This window comes from Perca fluviatilis, chromosome 22 (assembly GCF_010015445.1).
Source record: "Perca fluviatilis chromosome 22, GENO_Pfluv_1.0, whole genome shotgun sequence".
NCBI lineage: Eukaryota > Metazoa > Chordata > Actinopteri > Perciformes > Percidae > Perca > Perca fluviatilis.
In genome coordinates this window covers 19,557,922-19,576,321 of record NC_053133.1, presented here as the reverse complement: position 1 = coordinate 19,576,321, position 18,400 = coordinate 19,557,922, and the positions used below count along the sequence as shown (strand labels likewise).

Here is an 18,400-nt window from a genome sequence, read left to right as displayed (position 1 = left end):
GTCAGCTTTTAAATGAAGGTTACTGACTTACTTGTATGCCACATTTTCACTGGGCATGCTAGCAGTGTGGCTATGGGGGTGGCAATGTTGGTCTGTCAGTATCTATCGGATGGATTGCAGTGACATTTTGTACATACATTCATGGTTGCCAGAGGATGAATCCTATTGACTTTGGTGATACTCGGACTTGTCCTGTAGCGCCACCAGCAGGTTGACATTTGTGGTTTTGAGTTAAATGTCTTGACAACTATTGGTTTGTACAAATTGGAACTTTTTTGTCCCCCTCAGGATGAATTGTAATTACTTTGGTGATCCTCTGACTTATCATCTAGTGTTAGGGCTGCTCGATTATGGAAAAAATAATAATCACGCTTATTTTGGTCAATTCTTTTTAAAAAGCTAAAAAGCATCATATATCTTACAATTACATTCCAGAATATAGTGTCTTTTCTCTCACAGAAAGAGTCTTTGGATCAGAATAAAATCTGTTTTACTACTGTGAGTCCGTTCAGCAGACATCACACATACATAGCTAATGAACAATTCCAGATACAGTACATAACACATTTTTCGAATCTCTGATCACATTGTCACTCACTATGAACACTATTACTGTCATTACTAAACATTGTTCCAAAATATGAACAATGACGTTACCTGAAACTGGTGTTAATGCTCATTGTACATACAAGTTAGCAACAAAACAATATGCTGAGGGAACATTACTACGTTTTTTAAAATTTTTTAAGTTGGTTTTGCATCCTCACTAACCTGGAAAACCTTTTAAACAGTAATGTTAATACAGCGTGTCATGGGGAATACAATACAGTCTCCTGCAGCGGGGAGTCAAAGGCAGATGTACCATAGGGTTTGCTAACGTTAGCTTCTTGTTTCATCTGGGGTCTGATAAACAGTAAATTCATCAGATTCAGTGCCCATAACACTATTTTCCTAGTGACTGTCGCTGTCATATTTTACGGGGTTTTCATGGTTAAGGTTAGGGTTAGGTACCTTGAAGTTGACGGTAGCAGCGCTGCCTGTAAGGAGGCGTTGGGGGCTTAAAACACCATGTTGAAGTTAGCATTTAGCCAAAGCACCCCTGTGCCTAACGGAGCTGCTAGCATGGCTGTAGATTCTGGTTCCTTAGTGACATCATTCATCCTTACTGTAGTTTAGATTACATTTTTTTTCATTAAAGCACCATTACTTTACATTCAACTATTGTCACATTATTAATGCCAAGAAAACAAAGCGAAAAAATGATAAATGCCTTTGAAAACATTATCCAGCCGTGACACATATAGTAGAGTACAGACCCTTTTCATCCTCTAGTTATCTTTTTTGGGCTCTTTGTTTTGTATCGTGGTAATGTTGTCCTCAAGGACTGCCCTGCAGAACCAGGAGACAGTGTTGTCATGTGACGACTGGCTGTCTTGTTGTGGCCTGAGGGGTAAACGGTGCATCTCTGTCTGTAAGCTTTGATAATGTTTGGCCCTGGACTGTGTGTGTGTGTGTGCGCGCGTGCATGTGCGTGTGCGCATGCGCGTGCTGCAGCTTAACAATCGATGCAGCTTTTAAATGTTGAATTTGAATGTTACCTTTCCCAGAACAGCCAAGTGCACTCAAGCCTGGAGGAAAGGCATCGGCAGTCCTTCAAGACAAGTTGTTTACATCTTTTCCTAATGCCGTTTAATGTCCGGGAAAAGCATCACATCACTTCCTTTTCCACATCATGACAGCATACATCAAAGCTTCTGTCACTGCTCCCGTCACTGCTCCTGAACGTAGTCGAATGGGGAAATCCAAGTGGATATGTGCATTAAGATTGGTTAAAGCTTTTGTTTGAAGTCACCATAAAAGCTTATTTCTGTTCCTCTGGATTTTCAGTTGCTCAAAATATCTGAACATCCAAATGGCCTGTCAGAGTGGATACACCTGTGGTTTTGGAATAGCTGTTCTCTCACCCGGCAGAGTCCAATAAAGTGTGAAATTTGAGACTCGTCTGCAGAAAAACTTCAAGGAATGCTGTAAAGCGCTATGCAGAGTCTGTGGCTTTGGCCAAGGACTCATGGCCGAGCGGTTGTGCAGAAACGTTACTCAGAGGCTAGAAAATGATTGTGCATGTTTATCAAGGGAGCACATTCTTTGGCCATGTGCCCTAAACTGTTACAACGCGGGCAGCGGGTTAGTAGGAAGCAGAGCTGGCAGGCTTATCAGCCAATCAATGATGAGTGAAAGATTAGAGATAAAAGCTTTGAGTAGTTTATTTTAGTTTTTCTTTGAGCGTTCTACACAGCGCTGGTTTCAGTATCCGAATCAGAATACTTTATTGATCCCCTCAGGGAAATTATTTAATTGCAGTTCCTCAGTCAAATTCAAGGTAAAATAAGAGTAAGAAAAGTCAATAAGTGTATAACGTAACAAAAATAACATAGCTACAGTAATAAATAAATAGAAACGTTAAGTAGAGTAGAAGTAAGTGAGATAAGTAAGTGGTTTGAGTCTTGGTCTTTTGCCAGCTCTTCTAGTGTAGTATTGTGTTATAAATAATCAATACTTATTAAAGTATTGTTGATATAACACTGATTAATACTATGACAAACACTTAAATAAAACTCACAAAAAGAAATGTTACCAAAAGGTCCACTCCGTAGTTTAATCCTGCAGACAATTATTATGTTCATTAGCCTATCTCTTGTTTTCCCAGTCAAACAATACCCATCACAAATCCCCAAAGCCCAAGTTGACATTTTGAAAAGTCCTGTTTTGTCCGACCAACAATCCCTAACCCAAAGATATTTAGTTTAACATCATTAAGTACTAAGAAAAAACATCAACTATTCATACCTGAGCAACCGGAACCATTTTGGCTTAAAAAATGACTTTTGCTTGAGTATAAAAAATATTTGCTAATTGATTTTCTGTCATTGTATCAAACAATCTTCCACTGCAGTTGGAGTTACGCAATTTTCATGGAAATATAAATGTTTATAGTGTAGGCCTAAGTTTTTGTTAATATATGTATTTAGACACAAAGTTACTAAAGATCTACAACTCATCTGCTGAGGAAGATCATATTATACGATCGAAAGCTCTGGAACAGCAACTAATATTGTGGTGAGGTTGAGAAAAAAAGTCTTGGATCCCTATCACACAATTGTGCGAATGCGAACATGTGACATGGGTTTCCTATCTTAAACACCATCATTGATTGGTATGTTCAGGTGAAGTAGTTTCACATTGTTGAGGTTTGTGGGTGAACAAACCTCTTTCTGGTTCTTGTGTTGAACTGGAAGTTAAAAGAAAAGCCTCTCAATGATTTGAGAGTGACAGGAGACAGCGAATGCATCTGCGTTTTCCAAGATAAGACATACCTTCTTGGTATGACTCAAAGGAAATGAATAGATTAATCGTTTTAGTAATGTAATCAAGCCAACCATTTCCTGGTTACAGCTACGTGCAGAGATGCTGGCTCTTCTCAGCTTTATTTCATTATAAATTAACACGTTGGGCTTTTGGTTGTTGTGTCAGGAAGACACCACTTTAGCCTGGATCAAGTCGTGTTGCGAGTGCGACAGGCATTTGTCATTCGATCTAAAACCAATAGGTTTATTTAATTGTTTAGTTGATGGACTGACAGTTAACTGGCATTTATTTTGATAACCTATTGTTTGTATTTATAACCTTTTTTTAAAGCAAAGGTTCCAGCTTCTCAATTATGAATATTTGCTGCATTTCTTGTCTTACGTCATAGTAAACTGAAAATCTTTGGGTTCTGGACTGCTGATCAGACAATACAAGTGGGTTGAGTCACTATTTTTACTCATTTTATAGGCCAAACGATTTAATTGAGAAGATAATCAGTAGGTAAATCAATAATTAAAATAATCATTGGTTGCAGCCCTCTTTGTCATTATTTGGCATTTTTAGGACTAAATATTTCAAAATAGGGCTGGTCCGAATACCATTTTTTGAGCTTTGAAGCTTCGGTAGTAATGAGCATCGAATATTCGAAGCTTCGGAGAGAGGGGGCTGAACATGTTATCTCTAATAAAGGCAGGAATCTCTATGCATTTTGATTATTTTGAGAACCTTTCATCCAAACGACTTCACAAGGGAGTGCAGTGTCGTATTTGGTGCAATATAGATAGACAGGCCAGACGCGTTCAGAATTAATAAACTCTTAACCTCTCAAGGATCACCGTCCCGTCAACGGGACACTTTGTGACTGGGGCGTTGCTGTAACCTCGATAAAACTTCCACTCATAAGCGTTTTTATTACTTTGCAGCATTAAATCTTTAAAATATACAACCATGTACACAACTGTTACAAAGTAACAGAAAATAAAACAATTCAGCCGTAATCTGCGAAGCCGAGAGTGCATGCATACCTGTTTTCGTTGTCCTTTCAGCAACAAACTGGTATTTTGACCAAAACTTGATTTTCATAAATCCCCAAGAGTCCAAGGAAATGTAATATCCAATCACAACGGAAAAACGCGAAACAGTTTTCCATTTCCGCACTTGTTTTCGCCGCTAGCTTCTCTGCCCAGCTTGCTAAATGCTCGAAGTGGGCGTCATCGTGTACCGACAGTATCTTCTTCTTCTTCTTCTTCTTCTTTGTAGTTTATTGGCGGTTGGCAAACCAACTTAAATGTGCATTACCGCCACCAACTGGACTGGAGTGTGAACGAGAGATAAATGCAGAAAATAAATAAACCAAAAAAAAAAAAAAGAAAAAAAAGAAAATTTGAATGTCAAATTTTCAAATCGAATACCAACCCACCGAACGAATATTCGGGTCCAGCCCTATTTCAAAAGCATATTCAAATAGAGCGATTTGTTATAGCTTGTGAGTTTTGAGATTCATATTTGTCAGGAAACAAACAACCTCTTTGCTCTGCAGCGGACATCAAACACTAGAAGAAAGAGGAGGCTAGCTGTCATTTTTAGATCATCAGCTGCGAGTTCCTCCCACTGCTCTCCTGTTAAAGGCTGTTAATAGCAGCTGCCTCGCATGAATAATGACTTCCTGACTGGTAAACACAACACAGATAAAGGTATGCTGCTTGTTTGATGGTAGGCGATTGCAGTGTAATGCAGCAGTGTGTGGGTGTGATTGTGAATACATGTGCATTGCTCGAAACAAGTGGTGGGCTGAGTGCGAGTATCGCAGAGGGACGTTTGCTTGACTTTTCGCTGGCTGCACACATGCATGTCAGTTTCTGCGAGATCTGCAGCAAAGAGCCAACATCTTGCAACTCTGTGAGCTGGCTTTATCCACCGTGTGGCCTCACTAAATTCACCATAGGAAGCACACAGCTGAGCAGTTCATTTCTTTGAGAGCTTAGAGCAGGATACTAATAGCAGGACTAATAGCAGCAATACATAATATAGTAATATCTGACTTGTATTGACTTCTTAGTGGTCAATAACATTAGCAGGTCAAGATTCGTGCAATAGACACAAGCTAATTAGTACAGATATCCTACATAAACTGCCAGTGACTCAGCTTACAGTCTTATTTTCTTGAGATTGTTATATCACCACAGTAAATGTTTTATTCCTTGTCAAAGTAACATTATCACATGGTGATCCAGTTGAAATTTCATTGTTGTTTGGACCTCCTCTGTGGGACATTCAAGTGCTAATGGAGGTTGCTACGGATGGAAATTGAGAGTTGGCTGCAAAAAGGCGATACATTGATGCGCTGCGCTGCTGGAAAATCTAACAAAGAAGGCTAAATAAGTACACTATCATGATAAGATGATGTTTGAACATATTGTTAATCAGAGAATAGGTAATATATAGGCCAGGGGTAATATTACACCGGGGATCTGATATAATGCACCTAGGCAGTGTTCATTTAAAATGTGCAGATCAAGCACTGAATGGAAAAGCAAGCAAAGGCGTTCTTTACACTGCAGCTCAGTCCGTCTTGTCTGTCGGTCGACTACTTTTGTCCAGACTGAAATATCTCAACCAACTCCACTATTAGATGGATTGCCATGGAATTTGGTTAGAATGTAATTCCTTGCATTCTGGTGTTAGCAGTAGACTCTTAGTCTTATTGATTCATTCATTAGTGTACTTCATATTACAGCATCTTGCCAAGGCCTTAAACAAAAAGCAAACATGAGTGGTGTGACAAAGGATAATGTGAGTTTGGCAGTTCCTTTTCTTTCCCTTTTTAAAAAGGTGCTATATGGCATCCAAGCAAAGTTTTCCCACCAGAAAGGATAATTCAAATCAGCCCATTCTGGCAAATGGCCTCACCACATCATAATAATAATGTAGCTTTTGCACATTTAATTAATTTTTCACTTTGATGGATCACCTACAGTTTAGTTGCAAACACTGGTCTGTCACTAATTACACTGTCCTCTAGTAAAGACATGTGAGTATTTTGAGGGAGGTGTTTTGAGTTATTGTTGCAAAACAAAAAGTACGCCTTGAATTGAAAGTATCAGCGTGTGGCCAAATGACCACTAAATTATTGATCGAGAACCCCCTGTAGAAATGTTATGTTCTTTTTGCGTGTGAGGAGGTAAAAATCTTGGCTTTTAAACCTCTTCAGTCCATTCAGAAAAAGACCATTTCATCTTGATGATTGTATGGGATCCTAATTAACTTCAAAACCCTGAAAAAGATGTAGTCTCACTTGATACTTCTCATTTGATTTGCCATTTCAGATGCACTACATCGGTCATGTGGTCGTCCTGATACACCTCCTAACCAAAACCACTGGCAGTCAATCGCTCTCTTTCAGTACTGTGTGTGTGTGTGTGTGTGTGTGTGTTTGTGTGTCTGTGTGTGTGTGTGTGTGTGTGTGCGTGTGCGTGTGCGAGAAAATAGGCCATCTGAACTCAGCTGCTTTTTGGAAACGTTACATCCTCTCATTTTTCCCATTCCACTTGGAGAGCTAAAGGCCTCTCTGTCTGCAGGCCCAGAGAAAGGGATGTGCATTTGTTTCCTGCCAATGAAAGCACCTCCCCACCCTTCCTGCTTGAGTCATGCCACATAGTCTCAACAGGCAGACCGACAGACAGACAAAATGATTTGACCGACAGACTGATCTCCTCCTCTAGGACTTCACTCAGACAGAACTAGTAGCAAGGCTTTATTGCTGTATTAAATATACACACGTGCACTTGTTTTAGTTTAGTTTTAGTTTAGTTTTTCATTTTAGCTGTTGTGATATTGTGAGCCAGGAAGGAAATGAGAATACAATTGTATAAAAGGAAGCAAAAATAAAATATAAGTTTCCCTCTAAAAAAAAGTCAGTGCAGATGTTTTTAGCCCTGTGTCTTGTCTATGGGGAAGTCCTTTGATAATTGTGCCCTTTCCTGTTTTCTTCTTCTAGGAAATAATTAGCATATTAGCAATTCTGAGAACTCGTGTTTCCAATCTTTGCTGGGTGAAGAATAAAATCTGCCACAGTGGCACAGTTGACTCCCAGTGCGCTGCTGACAAACAGAGAGCAGGCCAGTTAGTCAGAGCAGCCTCCCACAATCTCCACGGTGAAGAATGTTGAGCCGACATGTGAGACGGCCAGACCACATCTCCTTGGTAACAGCACAGCCGCCCCTCCGGTGCGATGCCAAATGCAGAGGTGGCGGAGAAGAGCGAGGTTCAAGGAGCTTGGAAGGATGAGTTCAGGGAGGAGATGAGAAAGACGACTAACGTGCCATGAAAGTGACAGAGCAGGAATCTCAAGAGTGGATCAGCGGACCGAAAAACCCCAAAAAAACACTTTCCCAGACATCCAGAAAGCGTGTTGTTTTTCATTCTCAGCTGTCAGCGGAGATCAGTTGGTGTCATTAGACAGAGTGCTGCCTGCCCGGGATAGGACACTGACGAGCCTGGCCGCTTCCTGCTTCCTGTCAAAGGACGGCTGCAGGGGAAATGGCAGGGCTGTTGAGGGAGGATAAGGCCTCGGGCAGGAAGCGTGAAGCTGAGACAACCTCCAGTCAGTCATGCCCAGTCACTTTAAGCGCCAATTTCCCCCGAGGCTTTGACCTTCTGGGCATGACTGTTTTTGTGTGGTTGTTTGGGAACCAGGAAGTCAGCCCCATTAACCCCGTTGATCACATGGGTTACACTTTAAGGGCTTTGAAATAATAATGTAGGGCTACAACTGACTTTTTTTCCTATACATTTTGTGTCTATGAAAAGCCAGAAAATTACATCTACAAATGTCTTGTTTTGTCTGACCAAAAGCCCCAAAACACCAAGATACTTCAATTACAATAATATACAACCAAGAACAACAGCAGATCCTCACATTGTAGAAGCTGGAAATTTGTTTTTCCGTTTTTAGCAAACAACTAATGGATTCGTCAACTAATAAAAGCTGTTTTCTTTTATTTTTAATCATATCTCCCAGCTTTCCATTGCTGCAAACTTGTGTCAAGTTTTAAGGATGGGGCTTTTCCTCCCAATCAGTATCTCTAATCAGTCCACCTTCCAGCCTTTGATTGCTGAGATTCTTTCATGGAATTTGTTGTTGATGAAGTGGTTTGTGTGGCTGCCAAATGCTCTTCAAGCTGCTCAACCGCAATTGATCAAAACCTGCTTCAGTTTCTCACTCAGAATACACCAGAAAGAAACCTCCGCCGTTAAGCCAGAGGCTGGTGATAACACATCCTTTGGTTTTGATACCAAGTAATAAAAGGACCGCAATTACCAATATTGATACACATACCAATGTACCAATTCTATAGGTGAAAGCATCAATAAAGAAAACTACCAGCAAATGCCTTGCCAAACAGTAAGCATTTCTTTTTACTGTTTTCTGTTAATTACTTTATGACATGCATGCTAAAACACAAGCTAGTTTTGAAAGGTAAATAGCAAACATTTGTTGTGTGAATTAGAGTTTAGATTAGTCGAACGACAGAAAACTACGCCTGCAACAGTTTTGATAATTGAGTAATTCTTTAAAGCAAAAATGTCAAATATTCACTGCTTTCCAGCATTTAAAATATGAACTTATCCAGATATGTTTTCTGTCTTTTATGATAGTAAACAGAGTACCTTTGGAGTTTGGACCGGTTGTTGGACAAAACAAGCATGTTTGTATATGTTAACTTGGGCTTTAGGAAGTTAAAAAGGGCATTTTTCACTATTTTGTGACTTTTTATAGACCAAACTATTAATCAGTAAATCAACAAAATAATAATGAGATCCACCCCTAGTGTAAGTTCTGTGAAAAAAACAAAGTGATTGCTGCACACAGAATAGCAGTACACTGTGTTTACGTGCCCAGAACGTAATCAAACGTGACATGGATCTATTTTTTGGGTATCAACCCTATCAATTGTTGATTCAATATCAATAATAAATATATTCAGTATAATATATGATATCAATCGTGATTGACGTTTTCATGATTGATTTTATATGTGAATATTTATCTTTAAAAGTGGCGTTTGAACAAGATGAAATGCCAGAATTCTTTTTTTCTGCCTCCTGATTTTTAACATCAGACATTTTATAAACTTTCAAGGGAATTTATTTATGACATCGGGGGTCACGCTGGTTACGCCGTGCACCGTCACTGCCGTTCACCGTCACTGCCGCTCATCCCACTGCCCTTCACCGTCACCGCCCTTCACTTCGTTTGACCTGGCCCTTGACCTCTCTGGCTCCGTCTCTGACCGACTTCTACTTAAAAGCATTCTCTGACACTGACATGTTGACTTTCACTTTCACTTTGACTCTACTTTCTTCTTTGCTTCTTTTTCTTAGCAGCACTAAATAAATCGTCCACATCCATCTCTTGCTGTTTGGGTGGAGAGATGAGGGACCGCAGATGTTTTGGCATCGTTACACTTTCTTATCCCCCTGGATCGAGTGGGGGCTTGCCATTGGTTCCTGGCTTAAACAACAATCCTTTTACTATATTCAATAGTTGTTGGCCCTTTTGGAGAGCAGAGTTTGGATGCATTCTTGCCTGTTGCCAAGGGTTTGCAAAGAATGTGTGCCAAGAGCTATTTCATTGATTTCTTCCCTTCCCTAAAAAGCTGCTAAATAACAGCTCTAACAAACCATCTCTCCAAGTTACATTACTCACGTTCACCACTGAAATAGTGCTGGCCAATGTGTAGATGTTTATTGTTTATCTTCTCTAATAACTTACTGAGATTTTGAATAAATGTTCTCAGACTTGTTATCTACAACAAACCGTTCAAATCATCAGATTTCGACATAGTAATATATGGATGTCTGCACAATCTCATGAAAAAAATCGAAACAAAAGGAAACCGCTAAGGAAGTGAATATGTGCAAGCTTGTTCATGTTACGGCTGAATATTTATTTACAAACACAGACAGAGTGGATTATGGGTGACCCTTGGGTGGCGTCGCCAGCTGCTCTCAACATGAGAACAACAAAAGTCAGCCTGCCTGCTCAGCCTCTGTTTTGTGCTCTACATCCTAATCAGCACATGGCACTAGAACCTCTGAATAATCAAAGATTTGACTTTGGAGGCGTTTGACTCGAGCTGAGTGACGAGGGCGGTGTTTGGTGTGTTGCAAAGAGGCGAGGAAACGCAGCTTGTTAGTAAATGTCTCGGCTGTAATGGGGATCTTATGCGTGACTTTTGCGGTATTACACGTGTCTAATCATTTGGATGGAGTCTGCTTGGAGTCACTGTCGTAAGAAAATGAATCTTGTGGAAATGAAGTCTGCTGATTATTTTCTCTATTAATTCTCTCGATTAATTATGTAGTCTTTAAAATAATGAAAAAATGTCTGTCACAGTTACCCAGAGCCCATGGTCATATCTTCAAATGTTATGAGTTGTCCAAAACCTAAAGATATTCACTTTACAATAATAATAAAAACCCACATAAAATGGCTTCTGAGGATAACTCCCGTAGACTTCCCATAGGGAGGCACCTCGCTCGTCAGAGAACAGGGGTCACGGGGAAAAGTAACGTCAGATGTTGAGCTTATTTATCATTTTAAGAATATTTTCATACTGTTTGAAGATTTTCATTATAGTAATGATCAAGGTAATGTCATATACTGAGACAATATTGGCTAAGATAATGGAACTATAAGCATCTTATATTGTCACAAGCCTGCTTGGGCCACTGTTTAGCCAAACAGACACAAGGCTAAATAATGAGACAGTGTTGGGAGGCACTGGGCAGCAGAGTCTGTTCCCATACGCAGGGGGATCAAAGGGCCCGGCCCCGGCAGAAAGGGCCCTGCGGCGGCAAAGTACTGTCGCCATAGTTGGGGAAGAGCCATGTAAAATTGTCCAAGGGAGGCCAAGGACAGCTTAATTATGTTGTGAAATTTAATTAGCCCTCTGTTGTGTGTGTGCTTCTGCTCTTAACCGCCTGACCTTGATGTAATGGTGTTTTTGCTGGTGTTTATCATATATTACGAGAAAACTAAGCAGAGTTATGGTTCCATTCCCTCTGGTTAAGACAGGCTGGATATGAAATGATTGTACTGTCAATAAATAATTGGGAAAGCCATCAATACTGGCTCACACTTTAAATCATTGAGTGGAGAGACAGGTAATTCAGGTGTGTGTTTGTGTTGCTTGTGTCCCACTTTTTCTGAGCTTAACGACAATTATCTCAGCCTTTCCTGCAGTGAATGCAACGATAATAGATGTCACGCAGACAGACGGCGTTCAGTATGACAGGTGATTTCATGTTGTTGCTCAGGTGTGCGCTGAGAAAAGTCCAGTTTGTTTGGCTCACAGCAAGAATAAATGCCTTTAATATTGCTGCATTTTCCATTGCAGTGAAGCAGATCAGGAGGGTCCTATTTATTTCATTATATTTATATAGCGCTTTATCATAGACACTCAAAGCACTATACTAATGTGTAGCACCCACCTGGGTGATGCACGGCAGCCATACAATACTTACGACGCCAGACCGTTCACCACATATCGGCTAGTTCCCTAACTAGCTGGGGGAAAGGCCTGGATTCGAACCCAGAACCTTCTTGCTGGTAGGCCACAGCACTAACCACTGGGCCACTTACCTCTGATATTCTCCTAACAAATAAACATCTTTCATTTATTTTATCACTGTGATTACAGATAGTAAGCGGGGAAATACGACTGGTGCTAGAAACTTTGTAAATTGCCTCAAACCTCTAAAATTGCAGAGCAGGTGCTGTGTTGGAATACTCCAGGGACTTATCATATTTGGGCAAATCGATTGGGGTGTTGTATTGATATCAGCATAATGTGCATATGAGGAAAAACCCATTGATCATTGTTTACTGTATCATCTGGGTGTGGGGCAGTTGTTGGTCTTAGATACAGTTTAGTTTCTCGTCCACTCCAGGATAAAAAAAAGTGTTGCAGGTTAAAATGGCTCTTATTTGGTTTATAGCTGAAGGATTGTGTGAAATGTTTTTTGCTTAAAAAAATCTATGTGCAGCTTTAGCACCAGAATGTCCTTTAAAATATTAGAAGTCATTTCTTAACCAATTATTTGTAATTTCAGTAATTTGGATGGTTTCCTTTACTGAAAATCCAACAAATAGCAGTTCATCAGAGTATATAATAACAGTGGTTAATGTGGTACATCAATCAGACTCTTTGGGATTAAATGGGGTTTAAACAATCACCAAACATGTTATCAAGTGACTGAAGATATCAGACGTCTGTTGTCTATTTTACATTAGTTTATTTTATCAACAACTATGTACTACGTTCACACATATAAGAGTAGTGTCACTCCAAAAAACAATTGAGGCATTGTTGCATTTTTAAGCCACTGTTTGGAGAAGGTTTGCTGATGGCAAATTATTTACATATAATATTATAATCATTAAATATATTTATTGCAAGGTTTTATTAAATAAATAAGATAATAAAAACAGAAAAAAGCCCAAATTAAAATAACAGCAAAAAAAATAATCATATCCTTAAAATTGAAAAACCTACTCGATGTTAAACAGAAATGTGCAATCAAGAGAGATTTAAACATAATGCTCTACCGATGAGGTAATGAGAAGACAACAGCACTGCAATGAAAATGAAAGATTATTACAAGGCAGGTTGATGAAGAAAAGGCAAGGCTGTAAAATCTAAAAGGCTGTAAAAATGGAGTTAAAAGGTAATTTAAAATGGGCCCCCTTGAACGAAATACACTTGTGTTTAGGTTGCAGGCCACAAATCAAACATTCAGCACGCAAGATGTGTCTGAATGTGGTGTAACTTCAGATGTAGTTGATATTTTCCCTGGCAGGGAGCAAGCTGAGCAATAAGGGCACGTGACGAGTTTTTTTTCGGATATGTGGAAGATGTTTATGATGATGAATTTTCCTTGTGCGATGCTGTTTTATTTTTTTTATTTTTTTTTGGTGGGGGTGATGTGTAAATCAGTTGAAGGTACATGCTAGCATAGCTTTGTATAGATTTGCAGAATTTTCTCTAAATATAGATACTGCATCATCGTTAAAGTAACCACTAGCATCTTTGAAGTGTTTTTCTGTTTATATTGGTCATTATTTTAACTCCATGGCGCTTTGACTGCTGAACTCTAGAAATTGCAAGGGAGTGAGACATATAGCTCACAGTAACAATAGGTCAGGGGCAGTGTTTATTTTTCTAGCATTTAAATGTTTCATTGTGAATAATTATCGTATTAAATAACCGTTATAAAATTGGATATCCCTATTTTGCCTATTAGAGAGCACAGAGGCTTTCCTCCAGCAATGAGTAGTGAAATAATGATTTATGCCACATTCGGGTCAAGCACTGTATTTTGAGCACTCTGTCTACATTAGCTTTATGGAGTATGCATGCTTTGAATTACTGAGCAAATATTGTTGCTGGTATACCCTAAATTCTTCACGTTTGCTATAGCATTAAATCAAAATGTTTTTTGTTGTCTTCTGATGTGAATGTTTCCGGTATGTTCTGTAAAGATTAAATGCGACCTCTCCGCCTCTTTTCTCAGGCTTTGGACCAGGATCGAACCTCCCTGCAGAAGGTGAAGAAATCAGTGAAGGCCATCTACAATTCAGGACAGGGTGAGACTGTCTGTTTCTAAATGTATCAGGCCTGAATGAGCTTAGCTGATGGTTATATTAGTGCTCACAACACTTTCCAAAAACAAAAATCCCCAGAGGAGAGGCCAGGATTTCTTACTGGGGTCTTTAACAAAAAATGAGGATTGAATTTCTTTGTCTGGAACATTGCCTTTTGTGGGACAGATGGTGTTTTGTGTGTGTGTGTGTGTGTGTGTTTCAGGCTGTCCCAGAAACCAACACCTGAGTTTGTTTTGCTCGTTGCTGTGACATGGAGCCTCAGTAATTTTCCACTGAATACTTTTCAGAGCAGCCTCCTCCCTGTAAATTGACAGTTTCAGATGTTTGACCCACAAAGAAGTTTGTTTGTTCTACACAGAAAGGACAGTTTACCTTAATCTCACCGTGACTCTGAAAGTCTCAAAACCACTGGAACAGCACTTAAGTCGAGTTTCTTACCAGTTAGCCACCGGCTGGTTACTTTGGCTAGATCTTGTTATAGTGAGAGCATACTCTATAGCTGTGTTCGAAACCGCTCCCTCATTCACCCACTCACTATTCCCTATATAGTGTTTATTAAATAGTGAACTGTATAGGGAACAACCAAACGAGATTTCAGACACTCACTGAAAACACATCGATGCGTGACTTGCGTCAGGAGATGCGCCCGTTGTTTGTGTGACAGAGACGGGTGCGCCCAGCATCGTGTAAACAAACCGAAACTAAAATAATTCTAATACGTCCCTGAAACAAACCGAGCACTCAGGAGAATAGTAAAAGGTTGTATATATGTTGAATGTACATTTCCACTGTTTAGAAACGAAAGCCTGTTCCATTTTTCCTTTTCAGTTTTCGCGGTGGCTTCTTCTTGTTCTTCTTCTCCTCTGGGAAAACACGACCACGCTGCAATGTGGTATACGGGAGTAAAATGTAGGCTACATCATATGTACACTCAAACTAGCTGTGCATTGTGGGTATTTTATAGTGGACTATATAGTGAATGAAATTTACCGCGGAGAATTCGAACACCACTACAAAATGGTGAACACACTATATAGTGCACTATTTCAGTGATAGGGAGCGGTTTCGAACACAGCTTATATTATCTAAAAATAGAAATAAGAATGGGATGTTTGTGCATTTTGCAAATGTAATGAATAGTTAAACTCGTGGCTGTAGCCAGGAGTCCCTCCAACACACCAATCCTCCAAAAACTAAATTCAGTTAAAGGTCCTATGACATGGTGCTTTTTGGATGCTTTTATATACTGTAGGCCTTAGTGGTCCCCTAATACTGTATCTGAAATCTCTTTCCCGAAATTCAGCCTTGGTGCAGAATTATAGCCACTAGAGCCAGTCTCACAATGAACTTTCCTTAGTATGTGCCATTTCTGTGTCTGTAGCTATTGAGGAGGAGAGAGGGGCAAGGTGGAGGGTGGGGTGTGGCCTTGACCAACTGCTACTTTGCTCGTTTGAAAGCCATAATGTCTCTCTCTCATGGGTGGGCCAAATTCTCTGGGCAGGCAAAGCAGAGAAAGGGGAGGTAACCTTGCTCCTTATGACATCATAAGGAGTAAGATTCCAGATCGGCCCATCTGAGGTTTCATTTTCTCAAAGGCAGAGCAGGATACCCAGGGCTCAGTTTACACCTATCGCCATTTCTAGCCACTGGGGGACTATAGGCAGGCTGGGGGGGAACTCCTATTAATGTTAAAAAACACTCAAAGTGAGATTTTCATGCCATGGGACCTTTTAAAGTTATAATCCTTAAGATTTCAGTCCTGGTTTACTTTGTGACACCTATGGTTACTGATGGAAACAGCAAACACTCTTTGAGCAGCTGCTTTGTTAGAAATATAACAAAAGAGCAAGTGTATCATTTGCAGTACAGCAGCCAAAATTAGCACCATGCTCCAGTCAAATGCTCTATGTAAAAACAGTATGCATAATAATGTCATCTTAGGGTGTCATTTAATACAATCCTATACAATGCATTGATTTTAACATATGTATTAGCTTGTTTATATGTTTTTACACATAATACACAAAAGTAGCAGCTCAGTTCCTTTATGCCTCCGTCCTCCCACCCATTCAACAACACCACAGCCCACACCATCATTGCAGAAAAACAGGAACACAGTGGTCCTGTGACCCACACTGGATCTCATTGGGTGGAGGCCTCAGGGGTTTTCATCTGTTTTGGACTCATCAACCTGGTAAAATATGGTTGGTAGATTTGCTTCACTCACCAGCCCAAAAAAATGTGAACATTTACTAGCCATTTGGCTGGTGGGGAAAAATTTTTGAAAACCTGCAGCCAAACAAACTTGTTTTAGTAAAGAATTCCGTCAATAATTGACCTTTTCCCATCATGTTTGAGCAACAGTGGTTTGATTTCATGCTGCACTTGGCTCAAGAAGTTTTCCACTCAACAGCAGGTCACAGTAAAGTTAGGTAGCTTGACGAGGAGTTGGATTTGTGCAGCCTGCATCTAAAGGCCCTGAAACACCAACCCGATTATCGGCCATCGGACAGTCTGGCGAGGTCAGTGACTTGAGTCTGTTCGGTGTGTTCCGTGCCGTCATCAGTCGGAGGAACAGTCAGCCTTCATTTGGGCCGATTAGACATGTTGAATCGGAAGGCGGGCAGTCGGACTCAATAGCCAATCTGATTGGTGGAGCGCTAACCCGGAAATGACGAGCAGGATGAGCCTGACTAACGCCTCTCAAAATCTGATGAAAATCTTTTAAACTGACCTTTGTCGATCTGAAATGAAGACAGATTCAGCAACTGCATGGCCTATTTCTCACTTAAAATATTTTCAGAAACACGTTTTCGGTGAACTATCGTCGTAAAATATGAGATCGTATTCCGAACGAGCCGCCATTATGCTCGGTTGTAAAATCCGCTGTCCAATCAGCTGCCGGTTTTCATTTTTTGGGAGACAATACAGATTAGCACCGCCTGCTGTTATGGAGACACATTGCGTCTCGCGCACACGCAGAACATACGCTCAAGTCAGCGTCGCTTTGTGTGTTCTGAGGCACTTTTTTGACCAACTCGGGGAAGCCTTTTCTGCCGAAGGTCGCAGCTCACTGTGGCTGCCAGCTCTTGTTCCATTACTCCCTGCAAAAAATTTCAACTGATTTGCTGTCAAAAAAAATCCCCAAAATGACAGTTGTCTTAATTTGTCTTTAATGAACAATCCCAGTTAGGACTAACCTCTGTGAAAACCACATCACGTTTCCTGTGGCTTATTAACAATACAAGCCAATTCAATGCTTTTAATTTGAAGAAGCAGCAGCAGTAGGGTTTGCATTAGCAGGTGTTAGGAGAGCGGACTATAAACAGTGAGGCTGATATCAATCAGATAAAACTATAATCACTAACACTGGATTACATACTGCATCGTTTTCTGTTAATCCCTCATGCAAAGGTAGTAAACATAGGTAGTAAATCTGGATGGATGGATCATGCTGCTGTTTGACTGACGGCTCCCGCAGAGTCTCACGGACCTGGAGAACCACACATCTTGTTATGCTGGCATTTGCTGCTTATAAAGATGACTTATTATAGTCAAACTTTATAAAACAAAGTTTCTATGGAGCAGCACTGATCAAAAATCACGGGTTATGGTCACACATTTCATGTATTGCTTGTGTAGCTGCACTGAAGAACTTTCCATTGTAGAATCTGTTAACTATTTCTGGCACATCTGTGTTATTTTGAACATCGCTTGGATATCTTAGAAGCCTACAAGCCTGTTTATTCCAGGTGTTTTTCAATACTGAGGGCTACATACATATTTCGCTTGGTAATACAAAGTACTGAAGTTTGATAACTAGCCAACCATGACCTGTTTGACCGTTGCATCTGCAGTTTACCCCCATCAGGACGTTGCAAAGACTGCAGCCCTCTTCTGTACACATGCTAATCAGGCTAATCATCAGCCAGAGTTCAAGGCAGATAAACTGACCAGTGGTTGGCCTCTGTTTCCAACACAGACCACGTCCAGAATGAAGAGAACTACGCTCAGGCTCTGGACAAATTTGGCAGCAACTTCATCAGCCGGGACAACCCCGACCTGGGAACGGCTTTTGTCAAGTTCTCCTCCCTCACCAAGGAGCTGTCTGCCCTACTGAAGAACCTGGTGAGTTCATCATGTCAACACTTATAATGTCATTAAAATGAATGGCTTGCCCTAGAGAGGGCTCTGCATTTGTGTGTGCGCTTGTCCTCATGCAGAAAGGACAAGAAAAATTCTCAATGTGAGCATGTTAGCATGCTGACGTACTTCACCTAACTTCTATAAATGGTTTAGGATTTGGGTTTAGTTTAGTGGAGAAGTTGAAGAGGTTATTGATGAATGTAGTCCATAAAAGTCCTC

At 40.3% G+C, this 18,400-nt stretch overlaps 1 protein-coding gene across 1 annotated transcript in view; it reads left to right on the top strand.

Annotated features, from left to right (window-relative positions):
* asap1b (ArfGAP with SH3 domain, ankyrin repeat and PH domain 1b) overlaps nt 1-18,400 on the top strand; it is a 66,919-nt gene that overhangs the window by 9,127 nt on the left and 39,392 nt on the right. Inside the window, exons 2-3 of the mRNA XM_039789579.1 lie at nt 13,945-14,017; nt 18,018-18,163. Coding sequence (XP_039645513.1) covers nt 13,945-14,017; nt 18,018-18,163 — 219 coding nt within the window. The remainder of the gene's footprint in view (nt 1-13,944; nt 14,018-18,017; nt 18,164-18,400) is intronic.